Source organism: Eptatretus burgeri, chromosome 3 (assembly GCF_056783735.1).
Source record: "Eptatretus burgeri isolate ZD-2024b chromosome 3, Ebu_testis_v1, whole genome shotgun sequence".
Classification (NCBI taxonomy): domain Eukaryota; kingdom Metazoa; phylum Chordata; class Myxini; order Myxiniformes; family Myxinidae; genus Eptatretus; species Eptatretus burgeri.
Window position 1 is genome coordinate 61,517,569 of NC_140963.1, and position 21,429 is coordinate 61,538,997.

At 42.0% G+C, this 21,429-nt stretch overlaps 1 protein-coding gene across 3 annotated transcripts in view; it reads right to left on the reverse strand.

The window, feature by feature from the left end:
* LOC147030032 (uncharacterized) overlaps nt 1-21,429 on the reverse strand; it is a 63,436-nt gene that overhangs the window by 11,169 nt on the left and 30,838 nt on the right. For 2 of the 3 annotated variants that reach the window (XM_085873699.1, XM_085873701.1), the window contains 5 exons: nt 19,535-19,639; nt 9,011-9,146; nt 8,691-8,860; nt 4,019-4,184; nt 417-537 (listed from right to left, as the gene is read on the reverse strand). In XM_085873699.1, the coding sequence (XP_085729825.1) occupies nt 417-537; nt 4,019-4,184; nt 8,691-8,860; nt 9,011-9,146; nt 19,535-19,639 (698 nt within the window). The remainder of the gene's footprint in view (nt 1-416; nt 538-4,018; nt 4,185-8,690; nt 8,861-9,010; nt 9,147-19,534; nt 19,640-21,429) is intronic. The other variant, XM_085873700.1, reaches the window with a different exon arrangement.

The window sequence follows — 21,429 nt, forward strand, 5'->3', positions numbered from 1 at the left end:
GTGCTCTGCACGCAGGGTAACGAGAGAGGATGCATGTAGTTTTGTGAGCACCTTAACTTTTCACTTGAAAAGTTACAAGCGGGGTGACAGAACTTTTGCGATGAGCCTTGAGGCTGGTCCCGAATACTCTGTGAAATGAACATTTTAATTTTCAGATCTGGAATTTTTTCCAGTTTTTGAAATCAGACTTTTGTTTGATTTGAAGAATGTATGGGAGAGGACAGGAACGCTACATATCGGCAGCAATTATACAACAACATATCCCTAGTGATGTCACAATGACCAGCACAAACACCAGAGTGAGTTCCGAAATATGAAAAACGAAGTATTAAGTGCACACCATTACACTCCAAATATGGAATAACCAAAATCTATTTATTTTGTTTTGAAGTTGTAAAATTGCTGATAAAACGTACTCACGAAACCGTCGACTATGAATTTTTGGGACCGGCCCACTCGGTACAATTTCAGATCCAGATTCGAGAGCTTTTGGTGCAGTTCTTTGATCGGGATCATCATCCTGCATCTTCTCTTCAGCTAGCACACACATGCATGCAACAAAACATAGAAACGGAATTAAACACACTAAAACACACCAACAGATCAAAATACCACTGCAGGGTGTGATCCCCATAGCATGAAGCAACGCGACAGCTCGACAATATAGAAATTTTCTCTGCATAATAGTTCATTTATTTATTCACAAATTAAACAAGTGAAGGAAAACATGCAGTTATGGTATAGAATAGATCCAGCTTTGATGGACACTCAAACAGTTTACAGTCAGATGAGCTAGGTACCAGGTGGTCATTCAGTACTTCCTCTTACCCGGTCAAATTGATGGTGACCAAACTGTTCTCCTTACCAGTAAATTGCTTATGATGAGCGTGTCTGTACATTCCATAGATTTGAAAACAATTTCAAATTGTCTTCAAATCTATGGAATGTATGGTGTCTGTACAAACAAAAATGGATTCAAGTCTATGGTGTCTGGACAAACAAGGATGGATTATCCCTTTTAGGCCGACAATGATGCAGAGTTTGAGGACACCAAATATTTGACATTGCAATGGGACAGGTAAAGAGACCAAAATATTTGAGATTGTTCCATTCAAATCTGTGGAAGAATAAGGGCAAGTAATAAACCTGGACGAAGCCACGATGATGATTCTTTAAAAGCCTTGCTTCCAATCCAAGTTGGTCTTGATCCTTCCAAACCGCAGGCTGATAGAACAATATAAATTTGAAGGTAATTTTGTACATTAAATTTTTTGCTACGCATCTGTGCACACAGCTACACTTGAAACTTTTATCCAAAACTTCTTGACGTGCTCGTTTTTTGGCTCCGTTTGCACATTCCGGCCTGGCAATTTCTCTCGAGTGGTGTTCTGACCATAAATTAGAAGGAGGACAAATTATGGTCACGAACTTTTGACATCGCTGTAAGAATCTTCATTCCTCACTTGTAGAAGTCAGGTTAACGCAAGTCTGCATGGATGAATTGGCACCCAGCATGCCATTTCAGTCTAAACGTTGAAGCCGTGGTGATCTCATTCGACCGGCATTACGCATCACACGTCGTAATAAAGTGCTCGTGCTGCAGCCTGGGTTGCAGATATAGTAGATTAATTTCATCGGTGAACTCGACCTGGACAATCAAGTGGATTATGTGTCTGTTGCTTACAACTCAGAGATAGAGTCATTGTTAGTAGATCAGGATCTTTAATTGGGTATGACTTCATTCTTTGATAATTTCCATCTCCAGCATAACATCATCATTATGAAAGGAAAGGCCAACAATATCACGCTGGAAGATGACAAACACTGCTGGTCAGCAATACCGCTTTTGTAGATGCAACCTAGAATCGTAGACCAGCAAGTTGAAGATCCAACCTGAAACAGTAAATGTTTTAGACTTTCGTTCGACTCTCAACAAAGCAGAAGTTATTGCACTTGTAGGTGCATCAGACAGTCCATGGTGAACCCTTCACAAAGCAATCTAGAATCAACAATTAAAAAAAAAAAAAAGACATAAAATGTCATCACCCTCATTGTTTTAGTAATTTTGCTGCTTGGAATGAAAGGGCGAGCCCATATTTATATACAACTAAAATGGCCACCAGTCTACCAGTTGGCCATCTTTGATCAGATGGCAAAATAAAGTGAAGTGCACGTGTATGCCATCATGTCCTGTGCTTGTGCCACGTTTGAACAAAATCAGACCATGCATGTCTGAGAAATGGTTGGGGACAAATTTATGCAACAAGATGGCCACCAATCAGCCATCTTGGATCTTATCTCAAAAAAATAAAATAAAATGAAGTGCATATGCAATCCATTATTCATTATCTGTGTGCCAAGTTTGAACAAAATTGGTAAATGCATGTCTGAGAAATGGTTGAGGACATGTTCAACATTAGTTTTTTTTTTACAACGAAAATGGCCACCAGTCGGCCATCTTGGATCTGATGTCGAAAAAAAATGACGTGCATATGTATACGATCATGTGTTGTCTTTGTGGCAAGTATGAATAAAATCGGTCCATACATATACGAGATATGGTTGCAGGCGCGCGCGCGCGCACACACACACACACACACACACACACACACACACACACACACACACACACACACACACACACACACACACACACACACACACACACACACACACACACACACACGAAAATTGAGACCAAATCCATAAGCCCCCGTTTCGGACCATGTCCAACGGGGGCGAATAATTCCCTGAATCAGCAAAATGGCATTACAGATGGTTACAGAATGGAGAAAAGTGGCAAATCATCTTTGAGGTAATAAGCTATCAAGCAATGAGCATTGAACCAGTTCAAACCTGCAGCTCTTTGATCGGGATCATAATCTCAACCAGATTTGGTGGTGTTAGAGTTGTCCGTTGTAAGCCTGTTCAAACCTCAGCAGTCATACCAAATTTTTTTTTTATGGTATGTGCTGGTTCCTTGCTTGACATTCAGCGTTTAAAAGGTTAAGAGCACAGACAATCCCTAAAGGTTGGCATTCATGAGATGAGGAAATTCCTCCTTTGGAAATGCCCCACCGAGTGCGGTGAGAATGGCGGCGCCATTGTTGTGATGTCACTGGCACTCTAAGTGCTTGGAGAAGTGTCGGCACTTCCCCCATGCTCAGTGGCAGTGTTTGTCTCATGTAACAGTCCTGTGTTGTGTGTCGTGTTTTCATCTGCCCATGTGTGAAATGTGTGTGTGGTAACTACTACGAGCCTTAGATAGGACTGTACAGTTAAAAAAAAAATTTTTAACCCGGAACTAGTTCTGAACTTGCCTGTGGATACAAGGCATTTAAAAGCAGAGCTGGAAAGAAATTGCTTGTGAGAACAGAGCTTGATCACATACCACTTGTGTAGTTTGATGTCGCACCTATTTGTGCGAGTGGGTGGGGGAAGGGGGGGTTCCTAATTTTCTGATGGCATACAGAGCCATGCACCAATCATGGCATCACGTGAGGATCAAGCACCCAATATGCAATTCATCCCCTGCAATATGGCAGATCTCTGATTTCCGAATCACACAGAGATAATGAATGTCCTCTGCTGCCAGCCCTTTCCACACTTCCCACATACAGAGCTCATTTCCCAACCATATCACATTTACTCAGCAATCCTCTATTCAGCCATGCCATACATGCACATCTTGAACAATATCCATGCTTGAGCTTTGAATAGTCTTACAAACAGCTCTCTATGGAAAAATTAGCACATCTCAGAACTGCCATGATTGTTGCCTGGCAACCACTTCAATGGAGAAATCATTTGTACAGCGCTGTTGAATTACAATAAAACCCACGTGTATGCCTTTCCAAGCAATGGCTCAAATAAATAACAAGATCACACTGACAAATAGGCTACGTAACCAGCTGCAATCACTCATTGTTAATTTTTAAACAGTCCTCTGCTCAAGAATGTTTCCCTTTCGTGTTTGTATGAACAGAAATATTGAGTTGGACAAGCAATGCGGACATACCATCTGCTGAAGGGCTTGTAGTTGTGATGTCCTCTGCAGGAACACAATTGCAACACGCTCCACTATCGTCTTTATTCTCAGTTACTCCTCCCTCTGGCACAGACGACTTGCCATTTTCCATAACTAGGCGCAGCTGTTTACGATCTTCACGCTCCTTGAGGATGACCTGGAAGGATGTGCAGTCACAGATCTCAGTAAAGCCAGCATAGCATCATAGTGACCAAAGCACACCTTGCCACATAGCATATGTTCTCATCCAACCCGCAATGGCTGAATAAGCTTAACCGAAGTTGTGGCTGAATAAATGTATGATCTTAGTACGAGAACACTTTCTATTTTATCATCCTACGGTGCAAACTGTGGACATGTGTTAATTTTATGCACCCCCTCCCCCCCCCCTTTCCAAACACCCTCCAAAAAAAGTCAGAGTTTTCCAGGTATTTGGGGCCTTCCTGACCAAGGTTTCACTGTAAAGATCAATGCTCCATTGTTTTAAAGGGTGACAGAAGTGCCAATGGAGAATGAATAAGAAATAAGAAGCTAAGAGGTAAAATATCAGACAACAATAACTCCCACAGATGCAAGCACACAAATAAACTTCATTGAAATAAATTAATAAACTAAAATATTATTACCTCCGCAGCCAAAAGTGGACGGAGGTTATGTTTTCATCCGTCCATCAGACCGTTTGTGAGCAGGATATCTCAAAAAGTTACGGATGGATTCGGATGAAATTTGGTGGACAGGTTGGGGTGTGACGAGGACAAATTGATTAGGTTTTGGTGAAGATCCATATTTGGCCTACCAGTGGGATACAAAATGTAAACTGTTCAGCCTGGCAGAGGTATGCACTCAACCGAGTGCCGTTCTAATTGAATTAGAGACTCCCTACCTCTGATCTCGTCGATTCTCCTTCACCCACTCTTACACTTCCCCATCTATTTACAGTTGACTACGTCTCCCCTCTTCTCTTCATGTTCTTTAATCCACTTATTAGTCTTGCCTTCTACCCTGCATCACCTCACTCTTCCACAAGTCTCAACTTTAAAAACTAAATAAGCCATAAAAAAGAAAAAATTCTCACACATATCAAACTACTTCATTTGTGATCATGGTTTCAGTGGAATAAATAAACAAACAAACAAACTTCAACTCCATTTAAATCAATTTTGAGTGGAAATATTGGGTTGGCCTGTTTGGTGTTCCCATCTGGGCACCCATTGCATGATGCTGGAATCCCAAGTTCACATCCCATATACTGTGCTGAGTAGTTGCTAGTCTCTTAATGGTAAATTGATGGAAAGTGTACAAATGTCTCATGTCCTTGACCTACATGTGAAAGATCTGAGGCTCATAGAGGAGTCATTCATAATCCCAAGCTCAAAACACATGCACTGAGCCATTGACCTTGGATCAAGCAACTTCTTGGTGTTATCTGTCTGTCTTCTATCTTCCCAGTGTGCACTGACACCATCTTTTAACCTCACAATTCTTCTCCACAGTCAGCTGGGAAATTTAAGGAGAAATCCCTCTCCTATCCCTTCTTTTCCCTTCCCCCTTCCCTTTCACCAATCCATAGGATTTGTCCATGCTCTATCCTCCAAATGCTGAGCAGCAAGTGAGAGAAATCATGTAACATTTTAAAAAGTCTCTGGCATGACAGCGAGAATCAAAATTGAACCGCCACCGACCAGACTCAAAGTGAATGCTCTAATCACAATGCTATCAAGTCTGGTCATATAAAATAACATCAAGTTGTCATAATAGTAAAAATAATAATAAATCTCCTGGCAAGATAACTCTCGTATTTGCTTTTTCTCAAACGGAAAATTGTTGGCATCAGCCCCAAAAAAAGATTTGAAAATAAAAATTAATTCTGAATTTCACCTTATAAACGTGTAACCTGCTCTCATCCACTTTAGAGTTTTTCGATATATCTCCACAAGGAATATATTATATTTTGATTGCCCTTTTATACTTAGATATATTAGATAATTCGGTCACTCTATAAAGATTGGGGTATTTCGACTTTCGCAAACCATGAAAAAGATTGATGATTAAAGCTGCAGCAAAATCAATCTAGGGGTGCACCACAGCAATGTTGGTCCCAATGGCCTCATTTCCTTGTTTGAAGTAAATTTCTCAGCAGTTTCATGTTGTCGACCAGTTTCACATTGTCGTTTTTTTTCCTATGATTTTCAGACGTACACACACATACATACATACATGCAGAAAATTTCCTTGTGTGGGGGGGGAGGGGGGGAGGGGGAGGTTTGTGTCCATGACCTTACCCTGGGTACGTCTGCAAAATTTGGTGTCGATAGGTACAGGGGTGTATGGAATTGCAGAGAGATCAAATAATCTCAATACAATCCACTTCACACTGATGGATGGAGATCACTTCACACTGACACGCATGCAAGCACACACACCTCGCTCTTATCATTAAGTACGGTAGTATTCCATATCGAGGGATGATACAGAAAAAAAATGGTCACTCATTCAAATGTGTACACAATGATAGGCTTAAAAACTACTTTATACAGAGTGAAGTAATCAGCAATTTAAAGGCACACCTTTTGTTCTCAAGCGTTTTCTGAACTACCAAGACTTAAAAACATGTCAGAATACATCGCAAAAGTACCACAACGAGAGATTGCTAAAACGCCATTGTGTGCTTCTTCTGCTTCTTCCCCACTCAAAACAATGTAAAACTGTAGCCCAACCTAATTCAAGAACTGCTGAAGCCGTGATGGTGATTCCAACGCAGGGAAGTTACTTTGTCTCTGGGCTAGTGCACGCAACCCCCCCCCCCAAAAAAAACCTGAAAACATTAATCATTTCATTCGGAAAAGAAATCGAATACAAGTGTGGACTGACCAAACCAGGTCAGGATCGTGGGAGGCGGGGAAGATGGACAGTACCATTCCAAAAGCAATACGTATCCAAACCATTTCCCAAATCAACTGAAACTAGTATTAAAACAATTTAATCACATGAATGGATTTAATCCACACCAAAATAACAAAATATATAAAACATGAAGCATTTAATAATTTCTTTAAAAACGATAATCACATTATTTCACAAATGTGGTAATCCACATAGTGGACTGAACCAAAAGCCAGGATTGATGAGGGTGGGTAGAGAGGTAGAATGTACCATAAGCTGAATTAAAAAAACAGACAGATTTAATCCATACTAAAATAACAAAATATATAAAACATGAAGCATTTTCATTACTTAAAAAATTGCAGAAACAAGAAAAAAAGCATTTAAAAAACAAAATGTAAAAACAGAGGGATGAAATCTCAAAAAAACCACCAAACTTTTCTTTATCTCTTTGCTAATGACTCTAACCTCTGCCATACCATCTGTCATCTCTCAGATCGACAAGGAGCAGCCTCTTCACTCTCTACAGATCTGGATAAAATCACAAGATGGTCCAACACGTAAAACATGTCTTTCAACCCTGATAAATCTCAAACTCTCACGGTCTCTCCTCAAGGACTGTCTGGAACTACCTCCCCCCCCCCCCACACCTACTTTCTCAACAATCCTCTTGAAGAAGTCCTTTCATTCAAGCCTCTGGGTCTCACTATCTGCCATTATCTTTCCTGGGAAAGCCACATTTCCAAGTTGGCCTCCAAAGCCAGTCGCCGACTGGGCATCCTCCATCGTGTGAAGTCCTTCCTTGGCACACCTGAGCTCCTGACCACATACAAAGCTTTCATCCACAACCTCATTGAGTACTGCTCTCCCCCGTTTCTTCCCGCCTTTGGAACAAACTCCCACACTCTCCTCAATCCCACTCTTCCCTCCAGGTCTTCAAAACAGCTGTTCACCACAATCTCTTGTCTCCCCCATCCAAAACCACCATGTTTTCCTCCCCCACTAATCCACCCCAAACCCACCTCCTTCAAATTCAATGCTTTCCTTCATGAAAGTCCCTGTAATGTCCATCTTGCATCCTCCATGTTCCTCGGCCCATCCCTCTCCCTTCCACAGATCTCCTCATGTCTCTGTTCCACACTGTTTTTTCCTCCCCCCCCCCTTGTCTCCTGCCCTTCTTGTATGTTCTGTGTGTTAGCTCTCATACGAGCCTTGACAGTGAATACAAAAAAAAAAAAATTAAGGAATGACACCACATTACGATTCCAGAATATGACACCACAATCCTCTTCTGCTTTCGCATCACGATATGTTTTGATGTTGTTCCATCAAAATCCCACAACAAAAGTAAAATGTCAAAATATATCGTAATGTTAAACCGTAGGAGGATAGTGGTGTCGTTTTGTGACATCGTAATGTGGTGCCATTCATCATTGTTGTTCCGCTTCTTCATCTATCACAATCCTACAACAAAAGTAAAATGTCAAAAGATATCGTAATGTTAAACCGTAGGAGTATAGTGGTGTCGTTTTGTGGCATCGTAATGTGGTGTCATTCATCATTGTTGTTCTGCTTCTTCAACTATCACAATCCTACAACAAAAGTAAAATGTTAAAAGATGTCGTGATGGTAATCCATAAGAGGATTGTGGTGTCATATTGTGGAATTGTAATGTGGTTTCATTCCTACCTTGTTTGGTTTATTTTTTGAGATGTCACCCTCTGTTTTTTTTTGTGTGTATATAGTCTCATTAAACTTAGCACACCCAACAGACACACACCTTCTTTAGAGATGTGGGTTTTTTTGGTTTGGGGCTCTCACGGCATTTTCCTCGTTTAACTGTCGGGCCACTCGAGTCCAGAGGGTTATGAGGTCTTAGGCATATCTCATTATGTCTTCCTTTGGACATAAAGGGCTCCGGTTTGGGCAACATATTCACGGCAGTTCCCACTGTGCAAACACATGGTACACACCCACACAACCTTTGGACCGAATATTTTATTCCATCAAGTAAAAACATTTTTGTTGTGTGCACATTGTAAGGTCATGCATGTTTCAACGTAAGGCAGTCTAAAGCATGAGCAAGTGCAATCAACCCACCTGACAAAGACAGAGGTCGTGCAAAACCTTTTGGTGACTCCTTCTGCTTCTGCTTCTGTCTCTGCAATTCTTCCAGCATCTCACCCAAGTCAAGCTGTACTGGTAAATTACTCTTCCTGACAGCTGATCCATGCTGCTTCAGAACACAAAGCTTTTTTTAAAAAACAAATACAAAGCAAGAGGAAAATATTTAACAAATAAATAATTTATGGTTATATTAAAAAATAAATGCAAAACAAGGTATGGCAAATGTTATTGTCCAATGCATGGAAATTGTAGTATATATTTTTCCCAAAGAAGTGCTTGACCAAAACAGGGAATATATAAAGGAATCAAAAGGAGGAGGGATTAAGAAACAAAATAAATTACACTAATGTGAGGAGGAGGGAAGATGGCAGTGATTGAATGAGCTTGATGCCACACATAAGATTTCACCTGTTTTTGTTCTTCCCAATGAGTTCAGACACATTACTATTGCCATGGATCACCACCTTGCTGCAAAATCCTCATTCTTTCACCCAAATATTTACTTCCTGATACTATCTGTTCGTAGTTTCCTCAGCCATGCTGACAATTTTGCATCGTATTCATAATGTTCTAACGAAGTCAAATGTAGTCATGCACTACAAATCTGAAAAGCCAATCTAGTGTCCACAAGAACCAAATGGGTCCACATTGTATTGGTATTGTAATGGTGCACTGTGGGTGGACACGTGGTCAAATGAAATCTTCCACCCGAATGATCCCCAATTTAGCAACAGACTGTCTATAGAGGCCATACGTCATCTGGCGGGAAAGCCGAACAGACCTTATCTTTGGTTTCCGACATCTTAGCACCTGTGATAATTCCCGGTTAAATTAGGATTTGAGGCTGAGCAACCCCGGGGAATCAATCGTACCTTGCTCTTTCAACCTACTAACGAGGATTGAGCACCAAATTTCCAATGGCCACAAGTTTACATGTGCTGTAGTTAGAATGCCCAATTCCGAACAACGTATCAGGCAACACACCAATGGTAAGAAACAGGTTTATTAAATAATAATCAAAGAGAGGGAATGGGGAGAACAAGGACAGAGAGGGAGGGAATGGGGAGAACAAGGACACACACACACACACACACACACACACACACACACACACACACACACACACACACACACACACACACACACACGAGACATGGATCACAATTATTATTCTGCACACAATAATACCACACACCCATAAACTGCGACCACTGCACATTAACTTATCTCACTCATGCCACAAACAGAAGGACAAAGAGAAAGCACGAGACAAAGGAAAAGAAGAACCTTCTTCCCATGTTATGCTCGCACAGGGTTTACAAGAGCATGTATGAGCGAGAGTGAAATGGTGGGCCTCTTTGGAGGGACTGAGAGAGAGAGGTGATTGGTGGACCATGTGCCAACTTCGTAGCCTCTTGAGGCGTGCGCTTATCCTACATTGCGGAATCTCACCTTGTATCTGCCGCATCCACTTGTCAGGACTTCCTTCTCTCTGTGCTCTATTCCACCTATCACTGCCGGCACTTGACTTGCTACCGTGAACTCTCCCATCTGTCGCAAAATGAGCTGACCTCAACTTTCCTGAACTCAACTACTGTTTTGTCTCCGCCCCTCGGCACTTTTTCTTACTCCCGCAACCACGCGCTCATTGGTTCTCTGTCCTGCTTTTTGCTATGACCCCATTGCCGAGCAGTTTGAGGCGGTTCTTGTGGCTTCTGCGGTGTTGGCAGTTCTTACCTCAGCGCATGGTCGCGAGGCGCATCCTTTCTATCCTCGGGGAGAAATTGCTGTGTTTGCGAAGCAATAAAAATGCTCTGTTCATTTTCAAAGAAACAAGTAGCTCAGATTACAAAGGCATGATTTATGGGTTTAAGAAGGGGCTAACAGTTTGGGTTTAGACACATACGGAGGGAGGGGGTCACAGTTATCACCTCCTGACCATACTTGACACGTATCCTATCATTTTCATATCAAAACCACACACTTATACGAAACATGTATTAATGGTATAACGAGTCTATTTTATAACCGTTACCCCCGATCACATCCATGCAACAATATGCATGCAATTTGCAGGTCCAGCCAAACCACCAACAGCATTTCCTCTTCCCCTCATGGATTGCCTATACTAAGTGCTCTATCGACTTTGGTAGACTAGCTATCTCTGTCTGCTTTATGTACTGACTAGCGTGGATCAGCTTGCTATGCTCGCCTCACCACACGTCACTTCAGAGGCACAGGCTTGTTTTAACTGAGGATAATGACTGTGCATGAGTTGCTGCATTGTCCTGATTTATACCAATCATAATACAAACATTTCTTTTGCACAAATTTATTTGTAATATTGGTGATAATATTTATTTGTAATTTCTTTGTAATCTAAAAAGGTCCAAGTGGTCTAAAGCTCTAAATGGTCAATGGTGCAAGCTGTCTAATCTGTCTGAAGGGTGTAAGGGGTCTCAATCTTATTAAGGTCTAAACTAAAGGGTCTAAAGAGACTTAAGGGGTGTAAAAGTATAAAGATTCTAAGGGGTCTAAAGTGATGAAAGGGTCTGAAAGGTAAAACGGATCTTTAAGGTCCTTAGGGGTCTTCTGGGTCTTTTGGGACATGTTGGGTCTTTGGAGTCTTTTGGGTCCTTCTGGTCCTCTGGGTCTTCACGGTAAGTGGGGTCTTTTGGGTCCTAGTGGTCTTTAAGGGTTTTAAAAGATCAAAGGGTTCTCAGCAGTCTAAAGGTGCAATCCAATAGTGTTTTAAAACAGTACGTAATTAATAAACATGTCGTCACACGGCTTCACGGACAGCTTCCCGGCTTCACGGATGGTTTCACTCACGGATGGCTTCATGGACGAACCTTGTTTTTCCTTTTTATATGTACTCGTGTGGATTGGCTCACTATGCTCGCCTCTCCAAATATCGTTAGAGAGATTTGTGTGACAGATTTGCTGTGTTGTCATGAGTTGCAATCATTATACAGTACAAGCATTTCTTTTGTATAAATTTATGTGATATTGGTGACATATTTATTTGTAATATTAAAATATCCAAGTGGTCTAAAACTCCAAATGGTCAAGGGTCTAAGCTGTCAGAAGGCTGGAAGAGGCCAAAATGGTGTTCAGGTCTAAGACTCTAAGGGGTTGAAAGGGACTTGAGGAATGTAAAGGTCTAAATATTCTTGGGGTCAAAAGAGTGTAAAGTCTCAAGGGTGAAGGGATCTCAAGGTGTTGAAAGGGTCTTAAAAAGGTAAAAAGGGTCTTAATAGGCCATGGGCCAATCACCCAAAATGGACTTCTCATTACCATCTCGGGTGGCAAAGGTTGACTGTACTTTTTGGAAAGATCTTTGTCTGGGCCAACTTTTTGGGTATGATTGCCACTCCAAATCAGTAGATTTATTGTAGTTTTTTGAGAAAATAGGCATTTTTGGGGTAAAATCGTGTTTTTTGAAATTTCAACTGTAGAAAAAATATCTGCAACAAAACAACATATTTGAGACTTGGAATAAATAGCTTTGTAAAGTACAACCATTTTGGTGTGCTTTGTGTTGGGTTTCAATCGCCGATTACCATGGCAACAGCCATTTTAAGGTAAAAAAAACATGGTTTTTGATAGTGAAACATTAAAAATTCATATCTCAGAAATGAAAAATGATTTTTGAACCATTTAAACGATAAACACATACTGATGCATCTGGGCAGTTTTTAAATTCCATGGTACGAGGGTAGGTTTAAGATAAATATATCGTTTTATGGTAAAAACATCACATTTTGAATTGCATTTCTCGGTAAATGGAGAGAAAACCCAGTTTTTTGAGCATTTTAAATATTTCTCAATTTTATAAAGTATCAAAAGTCCATTTATCACTGTAGATGTATTGGCATACTAGGTTGGATGAGATACCGAGTTCAAATAGATTGACGTTGCCATGGAAACGACCAATTTTGGGATAAAACATTTTTTGATGGTGAAAGTTTAAAAATCCACAACATTGGTAGAAATGTAATATTTTCGAGCAATTTGAACGCTAGCTACTACCCTGACACCCTAAGGCTGTTTGTTTGTTCAATAGGTAGAATAACCTGCAGGCAGCTGCCGTGTAAGTGTCTTAGATTTGCATTCCTTGATCGCGATCATCATCACTTTCATCATCTGCATATACGGTTACGTCTGTGTCTGCTTCGTCATACTCATATTGGTTGTCACACATCTGGTTTTTACACATCTTAGTGCATTTCAGTCCATTTCGGATGCACGTACAGTCCTTTGCATCACAGTGGCGTACACAGCTACAGCTCATGAGCTCCAAAACAGCTGATGGAGCTGGTGGACCAGTCATCCAGAGAATCTCAAGGTCACCACTGTCATCTGTAGACCATCCACAATCTGTTGGTGAGATTACTTCAGGAGTGCATTCAAGGGATCTACGCCATATGGCTGCTTGGCATGCTGAAACAGGCAATCTCTGCATGGTGGCAACTGTGCTGAAATCATGTTGCCCCTCTTTGATGTGAAGAGCTGATAACGACACTGGTTGACTTCAACTATAGCTCTGTTAGAAACAGAGCACCCATTTTCTGCTGCTCTGCTGGCATGCAGAAAGATACGAGTGTCTGCCTCTTCCTGAATCGACTTCATTTCAATGACTTCTTCCCATTGGTCCTTGACAAGCTTGAAGCATCGTTCCTCGCATGCAACGTACAGAACTTTCATTCCCAGTTTGAGTCGGTTCTCTGGCCTTTTCCATTCATCTACGACGAATCGGATGAAACAGGTTTTGTTTGACGAACTGCGCAAAAATTTCCGCCATTGCCTAATTTTGTGCCCTCGACTGATATTCTTGAACTCGAGACCCTCCGTTGCTCCACGATTCAATCTTTCTGCATTCTTTATAGATGGTTTGCGTTACACGTCAAAAACTACGTCGATTTGTTGGCTATTTTCACCTTCATGAAGTGCTGAGGCAGGCAACTGTCTGCAACTTCTGCGAAAGTCTGATTGTCCCCTTTCAAGCGCTGAACTAAACTCATTCCATCGATAATGGTTGCAGACGGTCTCGCGATATTCTCGGCTACCATGCCATCATTGGTCAGCGCTTTGGCGAGAGCAGCTTTGTTTTTTTTTCCTCAAGGACCCCTCAGACATTGCTAAGGACCATGGAATGGGCCCCAGAGGGTGTCCTAAGACTTCCTGCAAATCAAGGTGACGGCTCTCAGCAGCAAGAATCATGTGGGCGAACAGTTGTCTGTCAGCCTGAAGGATTACCTCTTTACCATCTGCCTTTGTCACACGCTGCTTTTTAATTAGGTTGGAGAAAGTTTTCAGGTTTTGTTTCGAGATTTTGCTGTGGAAGGCTTCAACTGGACGTGTTGTTTCTAGCCGGTTCTCCTTGAAAGTCTTATATGATTCAGTACCAACCTCATGCGCTCTTGTCAGGTCGTTCTTTATGTCAGGAGTAGCTAGCCATCCAGTTGAAATACTTGTAAACTCAGGCTGGTTTCTGCTCATAGGGTTTACCCAGTCAATCTCAAGCAGATCTACCAGTGCCTTGGTATCAGCATTAGGCCAAAAAAAAAAGTTGCATTGGCGTAACGGGTCACTGAAAAATAGGGTAGGTCGGTCGGGATCTTTATTTTTTTTTTTTTCCTAATAAATCCCTCCCAAAATCTCCCCCGGCTCGAGTACCACCCTTTTTGTCGGCGGGTTCTGTCCGAAACACTTCCGGGTTTTTGCGATCGCGATCGCAATCAACAAGATACTTGAAAACGATAGCAAAACAACAAAAATAGCTATAAAATAGGGTCGGCAAAATTTTTCGATAGCAAAAAAACAAAAAAAAAACGTCGGGTCGGCGGAATTTTTAGGGTCGGGCGGGTTACGCCAATGCAACATTTTTTTTTTTTGGCCTTATCCTTTTGGATTCATGGAGCATGTAGATCCGAGTGCGAAAACGTTGGACTTGGTTGGCGCACCATGTCACGCATCTGACGTAATGCTGTGCTGCGATACACTGCAGTCATGTAGTATCGGCTAAGGGCTTTGAATCTGAGACTAAACCCTTTCGTACCGTTGGGTGTTTTCGTGTCCCTATTGACAGTCTCTTCTATCATCTGGTCAGCAAGAATTTTACTAAATGGATTTTGTGATCCTCGCTGGACAGAAAAACCTCCATTTAGCATATGAGCGTAGATTTCTGGGTGGCTTGTTGGTAACTGGACATATGAGCCTAGTACACTGGTAAATAACGGGCATAGTTGATTTTATCGTAAGCAAATGCCCAGGGGATTGCCTCTTTAATGCAGTACAGATGCAAAAGCCAATCTCCCTCTCTTGATGCACGTATCAAACCCAGAAGAATCTCCACCATGTCCAAGTACGACATCCAGAATCTGGCCAAGTCACCATTTCGTCCATCTCGCAGTGCTTGCAAGAATGGTTCAGAGATGGAGAATGCGTTTTACACTAGGCTTATGGAGAACTGTATTGAAGGAGTCTTCGTTGATATCCTCACTCGACTCCTCGATGCAACGGAGGGCATCATCTAAGAGGTGGCAGTCAGCAGTATCATATGTGGTTGTCAACCATGGGAGAAATTCCTTCCATGCTAGTAGTAGTATTGCTTCATAGACCAGCTTGTGAAGTCTAACAGCTCGGTTGTACTGTCGCCCGTCCATCACCGCCTGCACAGAGCCCTCTGCGATTAGGCCAGACTCGACAGCAAGTTCTCGCAGACCAGCATCCTGGAACCGCTTGCCTATGATAGACAGGAAATTCATCATGGTGTGGAAGTCTCCCATGCGGAGAACAAAATCGTCAAATCTGTCTGGATGCTTCCAAACGATCTCTGCAGCCTTCGCATAGAGTGCTTGGTCGAATACCAGAACCAAACTTGGAAGCTGTAATTGAACCCGGATTCTTTGAGACTGAGTTAGTATCTCCAAAACCAGTCATCTCAGTTGCCGGTGCATTAATTGTCGGCAAGTAGCTGATGTTGTTCGGACTAATGGTGGTTTCACTCCGTGTCAGGATGTTGAACCCCGTCCAGTTTGGTGCTTGGCGATTCTGCAGGCGAAATAGTCCCCGAATTCGATTCTTTCTCTTGGCATCCTCAACCGAATTAAGTGGATCCACCTCAAGAGATTTGACAGGTGCCGGACCAACTCGTTCTCCAGCATTGTACTGTGGAAGTAGTGATTCTTCTATGTCGATCGATCTTTTTTTGCTCTTCACGACGGGTGCGCTTGATTATTTTGGTAAAGGGCCAATAAACCTGTCCTGGATGATAATGCCATTGACGTGATGGGAGGTACCACCACCACTCAGAGTCTCCTCGAGTTTATCTATGTTGTCCCACACAAGAGTCGTAATCATAGAGATCAGAATGTTTGCCGGAAGAATGACGTTGGTGCTGTCAGACAGCGAATGCAACTTCTGCATACACAGCACCGTCTCTATCTGTTCCATCATGGAGTACGAAATACAGTGTCCAAGGCGGTTGAGAATTTGAATCAGCTCAACGTTTCCTGTAAGACACTTCACAACAAGAGCCATCAAAATATGCTTTGGCGGGCGCTGACGACCGTTAGTGACAGCATAGATCAGATCTTGGCCAATCAAACAAATCTGTCTTTCGGCACAACTAGTCACATTTCACTCGCCTTCTTGACCAACTATTAACATTTTCAGAAAGTGTTTCACGGCGTCAGGTATATTTGCAGTTTCGGCTCCAAGCTCTGAGGGTTGCGGCAGCCATTAGTTCCTGCCTTTTATGTCACCTCGCAATAGCAGGGTGGCCCTTGATAGCTCTGCCATATAATTACTTTGTGTAGCCAGCAATGTTTCAACTTTCGTTCTAAGTTCGATGATGCTGCAGGCAAGTTCGTCCCTTGTCAAGGTGTCAGGGTAAACCAAGACTCTGCGATCGTGGTTTCGGACGAAATGGAGTGACTCACCAAACTCACTCTCCAATTTTCAACGCATATGTGTCTTAGTTGAGTCGCTGATCTCGTTGAAACCGTACGAGTTCATCAGTGAAATTAAACGGGATGTCAAATCAGTGAGGTGCAGAACCTTTGGATTTGGAAATATTTCGTTCCTGATGAAGTCAAATAACTCTTTGTAAGCGGTAGTTTCAGCTAATTCATAGAGAGTTTCTGCTGATGCCTTACTGGTTGCGGTAATTCCACTGTCCGAGGTAGTCGATGCCTTTGTATACTGCCTGTAACAGGACCTATGTTAATGTGCTTCAGCTGCAACAATCTCTCGACTGACTATGCGAAGAATCTTATTGTCCATTTTTCGCACAGCAGTTTGTCTGACAGCTGTGTCCGCTCGCAGCTGTTTACACTGCACAAGGGTTTCCTTAGAACGCTGTCCTTTCAAATATTTTGCAACATTATCACAAAATATGCACTTTTCCTCGTACACGCGAGATGAGACAGCCCCTTGCCGAGGTGTCCCATGTCGGCTGGGTTGCTCGTGTATGTCTGTTTTCTCATGTGTTCGTCTATTGAGGTCCTTTTTGTTGGTAAACACAGAAGGGCACCTGCGATGATATTTCACTGGCGCAATCTCTCCTTCGGATAAACCTTTTGCAGCAGATAATGTTTGTCCATGACCTCAAATTTCTGCAGCCTTTAACAGAGTTGTCCATGAACCAAAATCTATTGGTGACACAAGATCAATGTCGTCATCAGTGCAGTGAATAACACAGTCGGTACGTGGCCGCTTTGGGGGAGGCAATGACTCTTCCATGATCAGTCAGTCACCTGAAAAGAAAAAAAAGATGTAAAAACACTAATATTTAAATACACTTCACAATGGTTTCTCCACAAAATTACCGTTGCCATGGAAACGTCAGTCGAGTTCAACTTATTGATTGCCATAAGAGAGAATTCATATAAATTGTGAGCCATAATGGACTTTTGATATATGGTACGATTAGAAAATCTTTAAACCAAAGACTTCTCAAAATCTTTGCTTTGACAATTCTAATCGAGGAATGCGATTGAATAGTTGATGGTTTCACCCTAAAACGAGATAGTTTGTTGACAACCTGCCCTATACATTGAAATAAACAACTTTTTGTGTGCATCGGGGTGGTTTTAACCTTCAGATCTCTGAAAAATATTATTTCACTTGCAAGCTAGGAATATTTCAACTTTTACCGTCAAAAAACGTGTTTACCCACAAAATTGATCGTTTCCATGGCAACGCCAATCTATTTGAACTGGGTAACTCATACAACCTATACTAGCACATGTAAAGTGATATATAAATACATGTAGACTTTGGATACTCTGTGAAGTTGATAAAATAAAAACAGTCCTCTTATCTCAAAAAACGGGGTTTTCTGTCAGATTAGCAAGAAATGCAATTCAAAATGTGATGTTTTTACCATAAAACGATGTATTTATTTTAAACCTACCCTCATACTATGGAATTTAAAAACTGCCCTGATGCATCGGGATGTGTTTATCGTTTAAATGGTTCAAAAATCATTTTTCATTTCTGAGATATGAATTTTTAAAGTTTCACTATCAAAAACCATGTTTTTTTTATCCTAAAATGGTTGTTGCCATGGTAACCGGCAATTGAAACCCAACACAAAGCACACCAAAAAGGTTGTATTTTACATAGCTATTTATTCCAAGTCTCAAATATGTTGTTTTGTCGCAGATATTTTTTCTACAGTTGAAATTTCAAAAAACACGATTTTACCCCAAAAATGCCTATTTTCCCAAAAAACTACAATAAAGCTACCGATTTGGAGTGGAAATCATACCCAAAAAGTTGGCCCAGACAAAGATCTTTCCAAAAAGTACAATCAACCTTTGCCACCCGAGATAGTAATGATCACCCATCTGGCCCATGGCCGATAAGGGGTCTGACTAAATGGTCTTATGGGTCTGTTGGGTCTTCGGTGACTTTTGGGTCTACGGGGTCCTTGGGGACTTTTGAATCATCTGGGTCTTTTGAGTCCTCAGATTCTTTTGGGGTCTTATGGGTCTTGGAGAATTAACATTCAAACAGGATGTGATTAATAGGCATATAGCCTTCATGGCTTCCCGGACTGACTGACGGCTTCACCGCCTTACCGTGCTTTTCGTGTGTGTGTGTGTGTACGTGTGTACCAAGTCATTCTGGACCAGGAATGCTGTGAGCTATGTCAATAATATTGTTAAACGCACCATTAACCTCAATCAGAGACCTCGATTGAAATTTGACCTTGCCTCGTCCTGAAAGAAGCACCTCTGCTTTACTTAATGTTGTGGTCCAAAAATCCTTCCTCAAAACGATGTTGAAGCAGCTTCACAGATACCACCTCACACTTCTCAAAACAATTTATATTATGCTCAATTGGACCTGTTGGTGAAAACACCACCACAATCAGTGGGTCTTACTCCCTTATGAGCTCCCTTCCCCCAGTATAAACTGGAGCCCAATAGCATGGTCAGGGGGAGGCACAAAACAAATGAAATAATTATGTACAAAACTCTTTACCTGCTGAGCGATGCCACCTTTTTGAGCAGCGACTTTCACTTTGACAGACAGCATACCACGGGGTAGCGTATTGTGTCCGGTGCCAGTGCAGGCACGTGGTGAGCCCTGTAGCAGGTACACTTCATTAAGTTCCATCATAGTAACATCAAATAAACAAATATTTTGTTGCTTCTAACGAAGAGGTACAGCTGAAGTTGCTCAAGCATGTGCTCTGGCAATTTGCATTTGTTCAAACTTTTCATGATGATCGCTCCTCAAATGAGGAATCGAGGAAAACAAAGGGACGCCAATTATTTTAACAAATTAATCACACACATGCACATTATCTTGTGGGTTTTCATTTTCAAGGAATAAATAACTTTACATACTGACTGTTTTTAACCTATATATGGAGGGCGTCCCTATATATGAACTTTTCTCAAGCATTACTTGGTTCCTCCTCACACCACAAAGGTAGTACAGCATGAACATGAGATTTTTTTGAATATGCCTTATTTTCTATTGTTTGGCATTTTCCACAAGCCATGGAATGCCCCTTCTTTTCTATAGTTTGCCACATGGCACATACCATATAAAAGGGGACATTTTCAATGCCCCTGGCATTTTTCCCAAGAATGGACCAGTTTCTCTGTATTACAAACGGTATTCCATGGTTCAGCCAGTTTTCATATAGAATTAGAGCGCCTGAAAAACTGATATTTTTTTTCCAAGGTCCAATTTTACGGTGTCCCGAATTCTGTGGCTATGGGTAACTTTGACGTCTCAACAAGTGTCTCTCTATTCCTATTCAAAATTTCATGACCTTTCATCCAACAGTTCACAAGTTGTGAGCCCACACGTTTGACTATTTTACATTCGGAGTAAAAAAAAATTCTTTGTCCAAGTTCTTGGGGTTTGCCCCCAAGAACAAAAACTAGCAAAAACTATGGCATTTGTTTTGAAAGCCATTATTTAGATGTATTGGCCGATGTATATTCCAAGTTACATCAGTCGCAGCCATTTCCTGTCGCAGTGGCCCTAATAGAATTCTTTCATCCCCTCTGCCTGTCAAGGCTGGAGTTCCTCAAGACAGCATTCTGGGCCCTGTTCTTTTTCTGGTTTTCATCAATGACCTCTCCAACACTCTGGAAAATTCTCCATGTCTTTATGATGACTCCACCCTCTGTCGTACCATCTGTTATCCCTCAGACCGGCAAGCAGCAGCTTCTTTGCTCTCTGCAGATCTGGGTAAAATCATAGACTGGTCCAACACGTGGAACATGTCTTTCAATCCGGACAAATCTCACACACGATGTCTCTCCGAAAGGACAGTTTGGACCCCCCCCCCAAAATCTACTTTCTCAACAATCCTCTGGAAGAAGTACTTTCATTCAAGTTTCTGGGTCTCACTATCTGCAATGATCTTTCCTGGGAAAACCACATTTCCAACCTGGCTTCCAAAGCCAGTCGCCAACTGGGAATCCTCCGTCGTGCAAAGTCCTTCCTCGGCCCACCTGAGCTCCTGACCACAAACAAAGCTTTTGACTACAGCTTGATGGAGTACTGCTCTCTCCTCTGGGCTGGTGCCCTGCCTCTCACTTTTCTCAGCTTTATGCTGTGGAGAACCAAGGCATTTAGGATCATTGGCATCTTCCACGATGGGGCTGAGTCTTTGGGCCTCTCACTCTCACCGCAGGCAGGTCGGTGGTCTTCCTGTCTTCTACCATCTCCTCTCTAGTCTCGCACCCTGCCCCCCCCCGGCTCTGTCTGCGATTTGTCCCCACCATATTTCCGCAGGGTATTCAAGGTCCGCCAACAACCCGCTTCTGGTAAAACTACTAAAATCACGAATTGCTGCTCACCTTCACCCTTTAATTCCTCTATTTTCCCTCCTTTCGAATAAACTCCCTCACTCT